Source organism: Mercenaria mercenaria, chromosome 4, assembly GCF_021730395.1.
Source record: "Mercenaria mercenaria strain notata chromosome 4, MADL_Memer_1, whole genome shotgun sequence".
NCBI classification, from domain to species: Eukaryota; Metazoa; Mollusca; class Bivalvia; order Venerida; family Veneridae; genus Mercenaria; species Mercenaria mercenaria.
This window is the reverse complement of record NC_069364.1, coordinates 41,737,928-41,754,945: the sequence shown is the minus strand read 5'-3', so window position 1 is coordinate 41,754,945 and position 17,018 is coordinate 41,737,928. Positions and strand designations below refer to the sequence as shown.

At 36.9% G+C, this 17,018-nt stretch overlaps 1 protein-coding gene across 8 annotated transcripts in view; it reads right to left on the bottom strand.

Moving 5' to 3' along the window:
• The window catches only part of LOC123551530 (anoctamin-1-like), an 84,949-nt gene that overhangs the window by 8,519 nt on the left and 59,412 nt on the right, over positions 1 to 17,018 (bottom strand). For all 8 annotated transcript variants that reach the window (XM_053541013.1, XM_053541014.1, XM_053541018.1 and 5 more), the window contains 13 exons: positions 15,636 to 15,739; positions 14,800 to 14,934; positions 12,928 to 13,097; positions 12,295 to 12,377; positions 10,696 to 10,845; positions 9,778 to 9,981; positions 9,150 to 9,298; positions 8,480 to 8,534; positions 6,514 to 6,614; positions 5,713 to 5,855; positions 4,013 to 4,165; positions 3,126 to 3,178; positions 1,123 to 1,301 (listed from right to left, as the gene is read on the bottom strand). In XM_053541013.1, the coding sequence (XP_053396988.1) occupies positions 1,123 to 1,301; positions 3,126 to 3,178; positions 4,013 to 4,165; positions 5,713 to 5,855; positions 6,514 to 6,614; positions 8,480 to 8,534; positions 9,150 to 9,298; positions 9,778 to 9,981; positions 10,696 to 10,845; positions 12,295 to 12,377; positions 12,928 to 13,097; positions 14,800 to 14,934; positions 15,636 to 15,739 (1,679 nt within the window). The remainder of the gene's footprint in view (positions 1 to 1,122; positions 1,302 to 3,125; positions 3,179 to 4,012; positions 4,166 to 5,712; positions 5,856 to 6,513; positions 6,615 to 8,479; positions 8,535 to 9,149; positions 9,299 to 9,777; positions 9,982 to 10,695; positions 10,846 to 12,294; positions 12,378 to 12,927; positions 13,098 to 14,799; positions 14,935 to 15,635; positions 15,740 to 17,018) is intronic.

Below are 17,018 nucleotides of genomic sequence, written 5' to 3'. Positions count from 1 at the left end.
TAGAATTTAGTGAAACTTCATAGAAGCTCCACTATCAAAAGGAGATGCACACATTGTCTTCCAGTTCCTGTAGGGTGCTTTTTAACGGAGTTATAGCCCTTCAATTATTTAACAATCGCAGTATACTATACATGTAGTACAAATTTTTTCCAGTGCAATTACTGGTTGGAATTTAGCAACTTCATAGGAAGCCTAACTATTCAGGGGAGATTAGTATATTGTCTTCATGTTCTGGTCAGATGATTTTTTCACCAAGTTACTGCCCTTTGATTATTCAACATTAGTATACTACAGTACAGTTCTTGTAGCAACCACTGGTTGAAATCTGGCCAATCTTCATTGGAAGCTTAACTTTTAAAAGGAAATGCACATATTATCTTTGTATTTTGGTCGGGTGATTTTTCATGGAGTTACTGTCCTTTATTTTGGTCGAGTGATTTTTCATGGAGTTACTGTCCTTTGATTATCAACCATTAGTAGGCTATAGTACAATTTCTTACAGGGAGTATTCCTAAGCAATTCATCAAAACTTCATGGGAAGCTTGAATCTCAAAAGGAGATGCGCATACTGTCTTTATGTTGCGGTCAGAAGATGTTTCACAAAGTTACTGCCATTTTAGTATTGGACATTGTATACTATAGTACAATTTCTTGTCCAGAGTATTTCCCAGTAACCACTGGCTGGAATTTGGAAACTTCACTTAAACTTCACTATTATCTTTATGTTTCATTTAGAAGAATTTCTCCAAGTTATTGCCTTAAGATTATTCAACATTAGTAAACTTAGCACCATCATCGTCAGTGAATACCACTTTTGTTCTTTCAATATGTAATAATGCATATTTCGGGGAAGCATCCATCGGTTTTACCGATATTTTCTTGTTTTATAAAGTTACCTTTTGTACAGGTGACACAACATTTTTAATAGACAAAATGTAAATTCAGATGCTCTCTGCTTTATTCTAGCTGTTAATGAAAGGCATTGAGACAAACAACAGTTGCCATTAAACAGAAAAATAAATCTACCAAAACCCGCCACCACCAGATGTCTCAAGGCTTTGATTCTCCTTAATGGAAAAAACTTTTTTTTTTCTCATTATAAAAGATCCAAGATTCATTTACCTGCATAACCCAATTTCATCAACAGTTGTGTCAAAGTATCTTTTATCAGGCTGGAAGTCTGATGTGTTGAAAGTAGACAGAGTCCAATTGGTGTAACCCTCCAATGAATGACCGTCATTGTGGTAATATACATATACTAGCCGAGGAATAAAGTCTGATGTAAGTGCTATGATAAATGCCTGAAAAATAATCAATAAAATACACTTTAGGAGGGAAAAATTTGTTGTCAGTGCTACCATTATGCCTGTAAAACAGGACCACCTATGAGTGTCAATGCTTATCTGTAAACTAGATGCCCATAGGCAACATGTCAAGCCCGCCCGTTGACTCCTTGACCTTTGGGATAGAGTCTGTCTTATTGAGTTAGATATTCATGCCAAATATAAGCAAGATTCTTCAATGCATGTCAAAGTTATGGGTCAGACAAGATCTGACATGACCTTTGACCTCCAACTGTGACCTTGACCTTTGAGATAGGTACCTGGGGTTTACGCATGACACTCTGTCTCACAGAGGTTAACATTCATTGCAAATATAAACAAGATTGCTTCATGCATGTCAAAGATATGGTCCAGACAAACACATCCGGACGGACACACTCACGCACGCACATACTCTGAACAGCCATTTGGACAGCTATGTCTTTGCTTCCACAAGCAGGCTCGACAAAAACTATGGTCAGGCAATATGTAACAAGAGTTATGACTTTTTTTCAATATTTTGACCTAAAGCCCTAGTTTTTTTTTATCCAAGCGACCCATTTACAAATTTATCATTGATTTTAAACAGACATACATTCTGACCAAGTCTCATGAAGACCAAGTACCCTAAAAACTTGAAATACATTACAGGTTTTTTTGGGTTTTTTTATATACAATTTTTTTTTTTTTTCATTTTCAAAAAGGGGTGCGTAATATACACCAAAGTATAGAGCTTTGCACATTTTTTTTTAGTTTGATAGCATGTAAATATCGCCGAAAATCAGACAATTTTTGTCATTTTGTATGCTATCTGCTGTTTACGTTATTTACACCTCCTGCTGAAAAGCACTTTTGGTTGGGTCTTAAAGCAGGCATGGTTCAGTACAATAAAATTGAGTGTTTTTTTTTTTTAATTTTTAAGATGTAATTAATCGCTTAAGCGGCCATGTCTTCACGAAGTCGGTCAACTGTCGTACATATCCAGCAGCAATGGATAATGGGCCAATAGCATTAATAAAACCTTGTGAAGTGCAAAATTTCGCAGTCCATTGTCCATTGTTAAACAAACACACAAATTAACTCCAGTAATTATGAATGTCGCTCGCACGTATAAAGCTTGCTTAGAAGGTGTTGACAGTTTGAGAAAGTGTCATGTTCTCAGAGTACCTGTAAAATACTGATGTCATTTTTTAGATGTCCGTAACCGGTTAAGATGCAAGTGTCATTTTCATGCGAAGTCGTTGTTATGCAAGCTGAAAAATGGCCAATTGTAAGCAAAATTCTCAGACTAATTTTCTATGTGTATTATATTCCAATGTATGTGTTTTCCCAAGACTTTGACACAAGATCGCGGATGTTAAATATATTCGCTAGCGTAATATATTCGACTTTTTACGGAAGATAGAGCCTCTACAGTGTTAACATGGTCTTTCTATGATTTGGCCTAGTGACTTTGTTTTTTTATCTAGATAATCTAGTTTCAAACTTGCCCCATTTTTCATGAAAACAAACATTCTGTCAAGGATTTATGAAGATAAAATAGAAATTGAATCTTCTAAAGTTTTAACAAGGTGTTTCTGTGATTTAACCTACTTATCTAGCTTCTGACCTCAGAATATCCAGTTTTGAACTTGACCTAGATTACATTGACACAGATATACTGACAAATTGTATGAAGACCAATTAGGAAATGTGGCCTATAAAGTGTTGACAAGATGCTGATTTATTTATCATCCTGAAAAGGGAAGAATTATTCCTCTGGTTTAAAAATGTAATGTAAATGAGGAATTTCTGAATACTTACATTAGAAACTATGGCCAGTCTAGAAATTGCATACAGAATTTCATACCATATACCTGTAAACAAAGGAATACGTATCAGCAATATAGAGACTTGCGGCTAAAAATAGTCCTCTAAAATGTTGTCAAGAGTACAGGCCCTTTAGTAATACTACAATTTGGAAAGTTTCCCCGCTTCTGTATTTGGAAAACAATATTTTAAAATGAGTTACAAGTTTGAGATGCTTTTATATCCTAAAAAAAAAAATCATTAACATGCATATATACTTTACAAACACCTGACCAATCAACATTGCTTGTCTTCTCTTCTATTTCATATTTTTGTATCTATATACGCAGCTGAAATTTGGTATTTTGGATTCCAAGGGATGGAGCAGTATACTCAAGATAACCAAAAATCAAAATAAAACAAAATTTTGTTGTCGTTACTTGAAAATGTCTTCAAGATAACTGGAATTTGAGATAAGAGAGCTCAAGATACTGAATTTTAACTGTATATATATATAAACATTTTTAGAAAAAAAAATTTCCGTTAACATCCTGCTTCTAATGTTAGCTATGAAATAGCAGAAAACCAGAATTTTGTTATTTATCAAACAAGATAAAGAGGTTCAGAGAATTCCTATTAACAAGCACTGAAATGAACAATTCTTGAAATAAACAATTGTTGAAATTAACACCCGCAGGAATAAACAAGCACTGAAATAAACATCTTTTGAAATACACACTTTTCCACAGCAATTAAACCTTCCCTTAGCTTAGACACATACTTTGTTTAAATATTTGCATCAATATTTCATTTTAATCATGAAAAAAAGTTTTTAATTTCTGACCCAGCAACCTAAATGAAATTTCCATTTTAAGGCAAACTCTGTGTGTTTAAGCTCTTACCGATATCGGCTGCACGTTCTCCTAAAGGTCGTCTCAGATCTGTGGTAAACTTGAGTGCATCAAACCTGATCTCAATCATATTGTTAATTAGGCAGCAGAGAGGTCCCAGCGGGAACGCCGCCACAAATATTGTCAGAAATCCAAACTGTAGCACTGTTAAAACATAATAATACTGGTAATAAGACACCTATCTTTTATAATCCGCATGTATGTGTGTGGAATTTGGGGAGCTAAATGATCTACTGACAGAAGCATTTACAACAATAATTGCCTACCACATATTTACCTTATCATTTTTATCAGCTTAGATTTACATTCTCCCTACCTGTTCCATTGAAAATTATAACATAAGAATGCACTTAAGTTACAAGAATGCTTTTTGATTTTGGTTTTAATGTCGCACCGACACAATTCAACCTTCCATAAGCCAACTGGATGGCTTCCTCACATGAAGAATTCAACTCCTCAAGTTAGACTTGAACCCACATGCGGTGAGGGGCAAGTGACTGAGTGACTGGGAAACTGATTCTAATGTTAAAGAAAACATGCAATTTATAAAAACAACTTGTTAATAAATGGCAAGGAAATAAAATCTACATAAAAGAACTGAAGTTCATGTGAATTGAATGACAAAATATTATTGTCAAATTAACCATAGATTGCTAGCACAATTCATGGACATAATCATGCAGATCATATACGGTCGTTTATTTGGCTTGAACTCTGAAAAAAATTAATTCATTCTGAGATGCTTTTGAGAAAAGCGCATGTCTCCCACAACTGCCCCTATGAAAAATGTCTAGTTTTTCTAGATGGTTTAGACGAGTGGATCCAATTAGATGGTCTAGATGAGTGGATCCAATCAGTAATTCAAGGGCCATAAATCAAAAGTGCCTTGGCGGATTTGGCTAGTTATCGAACTTGGCTAAGGTCTTATGGCCAAACACATTTTGTTCAAGTATGGTGAAGATCGGATGGGAAATGTTCGACTCAGAGAGCGGATAAGAGTAAAATGTCGATTTTTCGTAATTCAAGGCCATAACTCCAAAACGCTGGACCGATTTGGCTAGTTATCGAACTTGGCCGAGTCTCAGGGTCAAACACATTTTGTTCAAGTATGGTGAAGAAAGGATGAGAAATATTCGACTTAGAGTGCGGACAAGAGTAAAAAGGCAGATTTTTCGATAATTCAAGGGCCGTAACTCCAAAATGCCTGGACCGATTTGGCTAGTTATCAAACTTGGCAGAGGTCTCATGGTCAAACACATTTTATTCAAGTTTGGTGAGGATTGGATGAGAAATGTTCGACTTAGACTGCGTACAAGAGTAAAAAGGCTGATTTTTGGTAATTCAAGGTCCATAACTCCAAGATGCCTGGACCGATTTGGCTAGTTATCAAACTTTGCCGAGGTCTTATGGGCAAACATATTTTGTTTAAGTTTGGTGAAAATCGGATGAGAAATGTTTGACTTAGAGTGTGGACAAGCTTTGTGACAGACAGACACACACACACACAGACTGGAGTAAATCAATATGTCTCCCACACCACTGTGTGGTGGGAGACATAATAACGCATCTACCTGTTATTCTACTTTATGGGCTTTTGTAGCAGTAGAAGCAAAAATATAACCTACTTTTTTTCAAAATTTTCTGCTCTAAATAATAGTAAACGTAGTGTAACTAAAATGCAAAATTCTTACCCATTTCCAAATATTCATGATACAGTGATGTATGCTCACTGAGTTGGTAGTCTTTCATCCACGCTGACATCTTGGCCTTTTGTTCTGCCGTCTCCTTTAAGATCCTTCTTCTATAGCATCTCTTCAAAAATTTGATACCTTTTCTGTAATGAGATATCACACAATATAATCGTCACTCCAATACAGAAAGTATTAAAATCTGAAATAATTTCATTTCCTATGCAGTCTGATCTTGGTCTGCACTGGTCACAAAGGCAAAATTACTTGCCACAGACAAGCTACAGGTTAAACAAGAGCACTGCCTACAGGTGCCATCTCTCAGCTGCAAGTGCTGGACATTATGTAAGAAAAGAGTTATAGTTCAGATTTTCTAACTACAAAAAGGGCCATAATTCTGACAAAATGCAGGTTAGAGTTATGGTTCTTGGCCTACATAGTCCCCTAATGATGATAAACAAGGTTGCAAAGTTTCAAAGCTGTAGCTTTTATAGTTTTTGAGAAAAGGTGGACCTAAACAAAAATTTTAATCAAGAAACTCAAATTTTCTAAGTACAAAAAGGGCCATAGTTCTGATAAAATGTAAACCAGAGTTATGGTTCTTGGCCTACATGGTCCCCTTATGATGATAAACAAGTGTGCAAAGTTTCAATGCTGTAGCTCTTACAGTTTTTGAGAAAAGGCGGACCTAAACAAAAATTTTAACCAACGCTGACGGTCAAGTGATGACAATACCTCGTTAAAAACAAAGAAATAAGGAAGCACTTACAATAGAAATGAAGAATGAAGTAAAAAAAAACTTACGGCAAAATGATCTCTAGGAGGTTATTCTGTATAATCTGTTTTCCCGCCATAATGATAGCCAGCTGTATACACAACTCTATCAAACATCCTGCTGCACCACACTGTATCATAAAATATCATATCTTCAAGTTTTAAAAAATTATGGTTAATTATCTTATATTTTTAAAGTTCTGTCGTATAAATAATTTAAAGATTTTATAGCTTAGAGATTAACCCAGCTCCACACTGTGACATAAAGTATCAAGTCTTATCTTGGTTTAATCCTTACCCTGCTAAATTTCTATAATGAACTTGTCCAGCTTTCAATCTGGACAATACCATTAGCTGTTAAAAGGGGTGCTTACCAAAAAGATACGGACTGAATGGCGAACAGTGTAGATAATTCTGACACAGTTAATAAAATGCTTAACTTGCAATATGTGCCCCCTACTTTTAACTTGTAAACTGAATATAGCAGATAGCATTAATTATAGTAGTTTCCTATAAAAGAAGTTAAATGGCAAATACTAAACAAGCTAAAACAAGAGGACCATGATGGTCCTGAATCGCTCACCTGTCCCCACATGACCCAGTTTTGAACTGAGTATGACGTCTTTTTTCTATTATTTGACACAATGACCTAGTTTTTGAGCTCATGTGACCCAGTTCTGAACCTGACCTAGCATGGCCTCTAGAGAGGTCACAAGGTTTTTCTATTTTTAGACCTACTGACCTAGTTTTTGACCACAGCTGACCCAGTTTCGAACTTGACCTAGATATCATCAAGATGAACGTTCAGACCAACTTTCATACAGATCCCATGAAAAATATGGCCTCTAGAGAGGTCACAGCGCTTTTGTATTATTTGACCTACTGACCTAGTTACTGATAGCACGTAACCCAGTTTTAAACTTGACCTAGATATCAACAAGATGAACATTCAGACCAATTTTCATACAGATCCCATGAAAAATATGGCCTTTAGAGAGGTCACAATGTTATTCTATTATTTGACCTACTGACCTAGTTTTTGATGGCACATGACCCAGTTTCAAACTTGACCTAGATATCATCAAGATGAACATTCAGACCAACTTTCATACAGATCCCATGAAAAATATGGCCTCTAGAGAGGTCACAAGGTTTTCCTAGTATTTGACCTACTGACCTAGTTTTTGATGCAGTGACCCACTTTCGAACTTGACCTAGATATCATCAAGGTGAACATTCTGACCAATTTTCATACAGATCTCATGAAAATATGGCCTTAGAGAGGTCACAATTTTTTCTATTTTTAGACCTACTGACCTAGTTTTTGTTCGCACGTGACTCAGTTTCGAACCTAACCTAGATATCATCAAGATGAACATTCAGACCAATTTTCATACAGATCCCATGAAAAATATGGCCTTTAGAGAGGTCACAAGGTTTTTCTATAATTTGACCTACTGACCTAGTTTTTGATGGCACGTGACCCAGTTTCGAATTTGACCTAGATATCATCAAGGTGAACATTCTGACCAATTTTCATGAAGATCTTGTGAAATATATGGCCTCTAGAGAGGTCACAAGGTTTTTCTATTTTTAGACCTACTGACCTAGTTTTTGAAGGCACGTGACCCAGTTTCGATCTTGACCTAGATATCATCAAGGTGAACATTCGATGAATTTCATGAAGATCTTATGAATATATGGCCTCTAGAGAGGTCACAAGGTTTTCTATTTTTGACCTACTGACCTAGTTTTTGACGGCACGTACCCAGTTTCGAACTTGACCTAGATATCATCAAGATGAACATTCTGACCAATTTCATAAAGATCCTGAAATAATGGACCTCTAGAGGGTCACAAGCATAACTACGGACCACGGACGGACGGACGACGGACACTGCACGATCACAAAAGCTCACCTTGTTACTTTGTGACAGGTGAGCTAATAAAAACATAAAATCTGTTTCAACGTATGTGTTCAAACTGTATAACTTACCTCTTCCTGTCGACCTCCGAAAGCCTCGTTGTAAGCTCCAGGTCTACCAACTAACCTGTAATCATGTTATAAACATTATAAAACAACACTACTCAAAAAAACTTTCCTTGAGGCCTAAATCTGAAGCTATAAAAGGTAAATTCTTGAAAACTTTCCTTTTCAATATGTGCTTTTTCAGTAAGAGCAGAGCAAACTGAAACATTAGTATTTTTAAGTCCATGCTTAAATTGTAGACTTTAAACTTTAATGGAAACAGGCCCTAGATCCCTGGAAGAAATACATCCTCCAAACTGAACAATTGTCTTGGTCTTGTATAAGTTTCTCTTTCTAAAAATAGTCTATTAATTGGAAATCCTTTAAAACTGATTTGTTTCTTTCGTTCTGCAGCTGTTTCCATTTAAAAGGGTTTCAGCTTTAAAATACTTAAAATCATGCTTATTTTCTTGGATTTCTTGGTTTCTCTAATCCACAGAATTAAGTCCCAATGAACAAACGAATTTCCCCACATTTATGTCATCTTTTAATGTTTAAATCCAGGAATTTCAATCCAGACTAGCTGTTTTGGCCAAATCCACGAAATTTTATGCATATTTTGTGGATTAGAGAAGCCAAGAAATACCAGAAATAAAGCATCCCATGAAATTAAGTAATTTGACTGTAGTATACTGACCTTCCTTTGAAAAAGGCGATGTAGATAATTGAAGAATAGTAGTTGACAAACTGTAGAGCAAACAACTTAATGTTGATACTGTCATCATATTCACCTTGCGTCCTCAAACATTCAAAGTCTGTCAGCCACACAGCCACTCTCGAGTAAATCTGAAAAAAAGGTTTTAAACTCCAGTTTTACAAAAAAAAATTTTTTTTTCAAGTTTATAAACAGCAGAGAGCTGCCTGTTGCTGAGGAAAATGTGAAGCAAACCTGTTCTGCCTGTTCATTTTTTCTCCCAGTGAACCCTTCCCCCAGTACATTTTTCTCAACTTGTATATTACTTTATTGTTAACTTTTTTTGCCAGGGGCAATATACTGATATGTGGACCCTATTTATTCTAATTTAATCTTTAAAGTATGACCTTAAACAATGCATGAAGAAAAACTATTTCCAAACATAGCTGCAATAGTCTGGTTTTCACCCCTAGAACTTTTTTCCTTATAAATAACGAACAGTAATATCCTGTGGATAACATGCTAGTTATCTTATATTCTACCTGTTAATATTCCAACAACTAATTATCCGTAAGTGAAGGTTATTTGCCAGAAAATTATGGTATAGTCCAGGATATCAAGTGCTACTTACAATGTTGAGTATAATGATGAGTGTCAAGTTAATACAAGCCGCCGTGATCGTTGTGATGATACTAGCATTGGCTGTTATAACATGTTTAGTTTCACCAAGAGTCGAGTTATCTGCGGGACTATCTTTCTCCAGTAGTTGCAGTGAAGCTAGCACAGAGATTCTGTAAGCAATGACACCGACGACACCAGCCACCGCTATACACATCTGTAATATAACAAAGAGGGCCATGACAGTCTTAGATCGCCCACCTGAGTTTCACAGCAGACACATGTTCCGAGTCATGATTTTTAACAAATTAACATGATTCAAAATTTTAATCATTGTTTCAGAACAGCGTCATCCTGGGAGTGATGGAGCAAAATTGAGTTTCAGACAAAATGATTTTCCCTCCATATAAACACACACCCAGCATGTATGGCCATGGTTTTCAGTAATGGGGATAAACATCTTTGACAGAAGTTCATCCACAGACTGTTTGAAAATTAAAGAACACTGATAAAATATTATCCAACAAGACTTGCCACTACACAGCTTCAAAACTATATATAATCAATTTTATTTTGTTGGGTTAAACGTTGCACCGACACAATTATAGGTCATATGGCAACTTTCTAGTTTTGATGGTGGAGGAAGACCCAAGGTGCCTCTCTGTGCATTACTTCACGAGCGGGCACCTGGGTAAAATGGGTAGAACTACCGACCTTCCATTAGCCAGCTGGATGGCTTCCTCATATGAAGAATTCAAATTCCCCGAGTGAGACTTGAACCCACATCAATGAGGGGCAAGTGATTTGAAGACAGCGACCTTAACCACTCAGTCACGGAGGTCCTTACATGGCTTATAAACTATGCACATAAATACCCTATAATACAATAAACTAGGAGTGTGAGTACAGAGAGTAATTACATAAATCATACCGTGAACAGCATAAATCCATATGAGAGCAGGTAGATAGGAAATCTCCGCCGCCAGAATGGTAAATGCGGTTCATTCATGCCTGTGATAGGGTTCACCTTCATACGAGGGTAGTTGGCAAGCTTTGCTAAATACTCTGGACGTGGAGGTTCCTATAACAAAGAAATATTCAAACAAACATCAAAATGTAAACTTTTTTAAGGACTAAAATGAAGAGAATGGCATAAAGAAAACAACAAATAAGCTCTGAAGGCAAGGTCTGCTTATTTCTTACACAGGCTTGGTTAAACTGTTTTGCCTGCTACATTTGAATATATGATATCTCTGCAGTAAAAATGCAGCATTAGGCAGTTTGCATCAAGCCTGCTCTGTAAATCTGTATTCCAAATGCAAAATTTGGTCAGATTAAGATTTTTCTAAAGAAAACCATCATTTATCTCTTTTCTCCACCCGAGCAATGTCTCAAATTTCTAGGTATCATTCAGTACATCTGTAATAGAATTTAGTGTATCAGACATGATACATAACTTACTGGACTTACCCATTCTGATTAAGTGTAAGTTCTATTTATAGTTGACACTTTTTACCCATACAGGTGACACTTCCAGAGAATTTAGCCACAGTTTGACCATTTGCATATTCTGTGTTTAATAATACTTTCTCCATGCTTCAGTGAGTGTTGAAACAGTGATTATAATGATACCCTACTCCTCTGACTAATACAAGAGTTGCTTGTAAAACAGGTATGCCCCCATATTAGCCTGTCCTATTTTCAGTTCCAAGATCACTGTGACCTTGCCCTTTGACCTACTGGTCCCCAACATAATAGGGTCATCTACTGACTACAGCAAATATGTAATGAAGTTTATGGACTGTTGGCCAAAGCTTTCTTTAGTTTTTGAGCTGAAACTGTTTTCAGTATAAAAATCATTGTGACCTTGACCTTTGACCTAATTTCCCTAAACAATTGTGGACATCTACTGACCATAGGCAATCAACCTATAAAGTTAAAAGGCAGTAGGCCAAATGGTTGTAAATAACTCGGAAGAAACTGTTTTAAGTGTCATGATCACTGTGACATTGACCCCAAATCAACGGGGGTAACTTACTGACCGCTGGTAATCATCCTCTAAAGTCTGAGGACAGCAAGCCAAAGAATTTCTTAGTTATTGAACAGAAACTGTTTTTAGTCTCTAGATCAGTGTGACCTTTACCTTTGACTTACTCACCTTGACCTTTAACCTACTGACACCTTATACAATAGCAGTCATGTACTGATCACAGGCAATCATCCTAGGAAATTTGACTATCCACTAGTTATTGATATGAACCAAAAATGGCCGACTAACTGACAATGAACACATTAGTATACTACCTCTTTTCAAAGGAGTGTGGATATGGCATAATAACTCACATTCAGATAAGAGTCCCATGTATGCGTGGCATGCTAAAGAACCAGGGAAGCTTCTGAAATTACACTACCAGCTATATACTGCACTTTCCTCCAACTAAAATTATTAAAAACTTTCTGAATGAGTCGCCCATACTCATGTTATCCTTTAAGTTAATAGTAAAGTAACAGGCATTTTCACTATTCTCACCTCTTCCTTGATAAAGTCAACAAGATCCCAGTTATACTGGATCACTGCCTGCTTTCTCTTCCAGAACTCAAGGAACAAAGTACCTGCAAACAACATTTGAGCCGTGCCATGAGAAAACCAACATAGTGGGTTTGCGACCAGCATGGATCCAGACCAGCCTGCGCATCCGCGCAGTCATGATCCATGCTGTTCGCTTTTAAAGCTTATTGGAATCGAAGAAACTGTTAGCGAACAGCATGGATCCTGACCAGACTGCGCGGATGCACAGACTGGTCTGGATCCATGCTGGTCACAAACCCACTATGTTGGTTTTCTCATGGCGTGGCTCATTTATGTCTAAGATTTCATACAGTGTAAGTAAATGCTATCAAACGTCTTTGTTTGTTTCAAAAAGAAATATTTGCATTCTGACAAAACTGTTGAAAGTCAGTGAAAGTGTACATTTCACAATGTATTGGGCAAACTACTAACAAAAAATCCAAACAAACTAGGATACATTGCAAAAATCAAACATTGACCAAGTTTGGTGAAAATTGGATAAGGACTGCTCTTTTATGGATGATACTCGTCAACCCTGGAGATGATTCCATAATACATCCAATTACAGTGTATAAATATTTGACCAGTACTTACCCCACAGGGACATAAAAACGGCGAAGAACACAGTGCCGTTGTTGTCAAACATACGACTGTACTTGGAGTCATGGCAGCTAGCATTCAGTTTCCAGTAAGGACACTGGTAGTCACACAACGGACACATGATGGCGTGACTGATGTTCCCGTTCTCATCGCATACCTCTTTACTGTAAGTAACAAATGTAACTTAAATTACTGCACTTGCTACAGCTTCTTGTATGAATGATGGGGCAAAACATTCCTAATAACAGAATTGTTCAAACTTTGTGTATGAACACAGTTTCTTGTTAATGTTAAGCTTTAATGTTGGAGGAAAACCTCCTATATTCCTGCTCTAGCATTATTTCAGGTACAGACTGGCACTATGAAAGAACTACCAACCTTTCCAAAGCCAGCTGGAACTAATTCTATGCCTCCCTAGGTCATGTTCTAACTGGCAACAGAAAGAGTTACAACGTTAACAACCAGACAACAAAGGCCATCATTTATAAGAAGCAGTTAGTAAGCAAGTGTCTTGGTATGGATACATAGCCCCATCCCCCAACTCTGTGTTTGGGCCCAAAACTTAGGGGCTTTTTCTTTCACTAGAAACTAGAGCTATCACTAAAGGTGATGAATGTACCCCCCGCATGCACTGACACAGTACATTGCAATTTGACGCACACAAGATTGCATAATTATGTGGACTGTATGTATATAGACTGTATGTATACAGTATAGTAACAAAATACAAAGTTCCATAACTATGCAGAATATTTATCTAAAAGAATGTAACATGCACCATGCACAACTAGGGTTGGTACTGATCACTTGTGTGAAGTTTCATTAAATTGTGTGTAAGGGTTTGGTAGATTAGGCACGCACAAGATTGCATATGCAGACTGTATGTACATAGTATGTTAACAAGAAACAAAGTCCCATAACTCTGCAATTTTTGTCGCTGAAAGAACCTAACATGCCCCATGCACAACTACTGTTGTTACTGATAACTTGTATGAAGTTTCATTAAATTGTGTCAAGGGGATGATGAGAGATGGTGCGCACAAGATTGTGTCTATGTATATAGTATAGTAACAAAAAAACAAAGTCCCATAACTCTGCAATTTTTTTTTCTAAAAGAACCTAACATGCCCCATGCACAACTACTGTTGGTACTGATCACTTGTGTGAAGTTTCATTAAATTGTGTCAAGGGGATGAGGAGAGATGGTGCGCACAAGATTGTGTCTATGTATATAGTATAGTAACAAAAAAACAAAGGCCCATAACTCTGCAAATTTTTTTTCTAAAAGAACCTAACATGCCCCATGCACATCTACTGTTGGTACTGATCACTTGTGTGAAGTTTCATTAAATTGTGTCAAGGGGATGAGGAGAGATGGTGCGCACAAGATTGTGTCTATGTATATAGTATAGTAACAAAAAAACAAAGTCCCATAACTCTGCAAATTTTTTTTCTAAAAGAACCTAACATGCCCCATGCAAAACTACTGTTGGTACTGATCACTTGTGTGAAGTTTCATTAAATTCTGTCAAGGGGATAAGGAGAGATGGTGCGCACAAGATTGCGTCTATGGACAGACGGACAGACAGACAGACAAACAGACAGACAGACAGACAACCTGAAACCAGTATACCCCCCCTTACAACTTTGTTGTCGGGGGTACAAAAAGTAAAAAGAAGGTAAAAATAAGATTCTAAATGATTTTGTTTATAGCAGTCTACTATAATGGGAAGAATGTTTTCATTTTCTTGGTTGCCGATTTGTGACCCCTACCCCTAAACTCCTACATAAATTTTCAACTTTACTTCTTTTACAAAGAAAACCTCTCCCCTACAGAAAGTAGAAATTTGAAATAAAACAACTCACCTAGGATAGCTATCATCCATGTATATCACACCATACAAGAATATAATGAAACCCAGTATGGACGGAACAACCAACCATCGTGTGTAGAACCCGAGCCATGCAAAGTAAAGACCAATCTGAGAACCATAATAATTCCTGGGGAAAGAAGTAAGATAATGTTACCATGAAATCAATCATTTGAAACATTTGTCCACAATTTGGTCTAAATGTTACTTTTAACTTTAACAATGTCATTTTATTTGTTTGTCTGTGTTTAACAACGTTTTTCAACAGTATTTCAAATATGTAACGAAAGGCATTTGACCTAACCAGTTTTCCTGGATTCTGTACCAGTACAAAGCTGTTCTCCACAAGTAATTGCCAACTTCCCCACATGAATTAGAGGCAGAGGACGAATGAATTTAGACATGTCTTTTATAAAACTGTCATGGAGAACATATGCCTCGTCCTGGGATCGAGATCATGGCCCCACGATACAGATCTGCGCTCTCCCTATTGAGTTAATCAGGCAGCACAATGTCATTTTAATAAACATTTAACTTTCCACCAGGAATATGGTGTACAATTTTAATCTTGTGGTATGATGAAATAAAAACCTGTTTCTTATCCTGTAAGATTAACCCTTAACCTGCTGGCGGCAAGTGATTCTGCCTTTGCGACCAGTGCAGACCAAGATCAGCCTGCACATCCGTGCAGTCTGATCATGGTCTGCACTGTTCGCTATTCAGTCAGTAAATTTTTAGTAAACATCCCTTCAAATGATAAATGGTACTGCCCAAATTGGAAGATGGACCAGTCCATTATAGAAATTTAGCATGGTAAGGGTTAAAATGTACCTGATATATTCAAGAGGTTGAATTTTAAAGAACTTTCTCCAGTACGCCCAGTTCTCATACAAAGTCTTCCTTTGGTTTGTCGCTGACCCACTCTTCCAGTGACCCTGTAAACATACAAGGTTGTAGATATTACCAATGGAATGTGTCAATCACAAACACTAAGCCTTTAATTTGTAGTCGGATTCACTGACCTTCATGAGAACTCCCAAACATTAACTCATAACATTTTTCATACAACTTGAACTGAAACAACTTGGTAAAATGTCTTTTAAAAATTCATAATTTTCTTTGCAATGTTTCTTGTTAACATATCAAGCTTTTGATTTGAATGGCTGCTAATATTTAACAATGGGATACCACCTAAAGATGTAAGATAAAATAGTGTATGTTAAGTTAAAATGGTATTTCTAACAATTAACAGATAGTAGATGTGTGTACACAGGACAATGGTGCCCCCACTTACTGTCCCTGCATGGTCATGTGTTACTTGTTAACATTGCAAGACATAGTAAACTTTCATATTACCTTTTTGGAGGTGTGTGTGTGTGTGGGGGGGGGGGTACTTTTTTTTTTTGAGACGGAGGGGATGTAAATACCAAATAAAATCCCAGGTGAAGAATTTAACATGCCAAATAACCTATGGTTTCATGACACTAGGTTAAGCATTGTTTGAGATGCCTGCAACACACAGTTTTAGGCACTTCATGATTTTTTTTGGACTAAGTCATGGGCTATAACTCTGGTCCTGCTAAGATGAATACCAAATGAAACCTAAGGCACACAACTTCACATGCTGAATAATATTCCTGTAAGGTTTCATGACCCCAGGTCAAATACTTCTTGAGGTATATGCAACATACTTTTAGGTAGTGTATGCAAATCTTTGACCTTGGCAAGGGCCACAACTCTGATCTGGTGGAGTGAAATCCCATAAAAGACCCAAGTTGCATAACTTCAAAGGAAAAATAAAAATCCTATGATGTCTGATGACTCTAAATCAAATACTTTTTGAGACATGTATAATATAAAGTTATTGAACTCGGACAAACAGACAAAGGCAAATTTCAGTGCCTCCTTCCCCAGCCCACAACACACATTGTTTTTTTGAGAGGTGTGTGTGGTGGTGGTGGTGATGTGGAGGGGAGTCTATGCAGGCAGACATCCCAACTCTCCCGATCCGATCGGGTTTCTCCCGATTCTGGTTGTAAAACCCGATCACCCCGATCAGAAGTCTCAATCTCCCGATTAAAAAAAAACACAACACAACAACATAAACACACAAAAATTATGAAATAATCCGCTTCTTTGCGCCTATCTGATACTGTATCACTACTGACGAGTCGGTAATAAACAACAGCTTTCGGATATTTTCGCACCTTATTC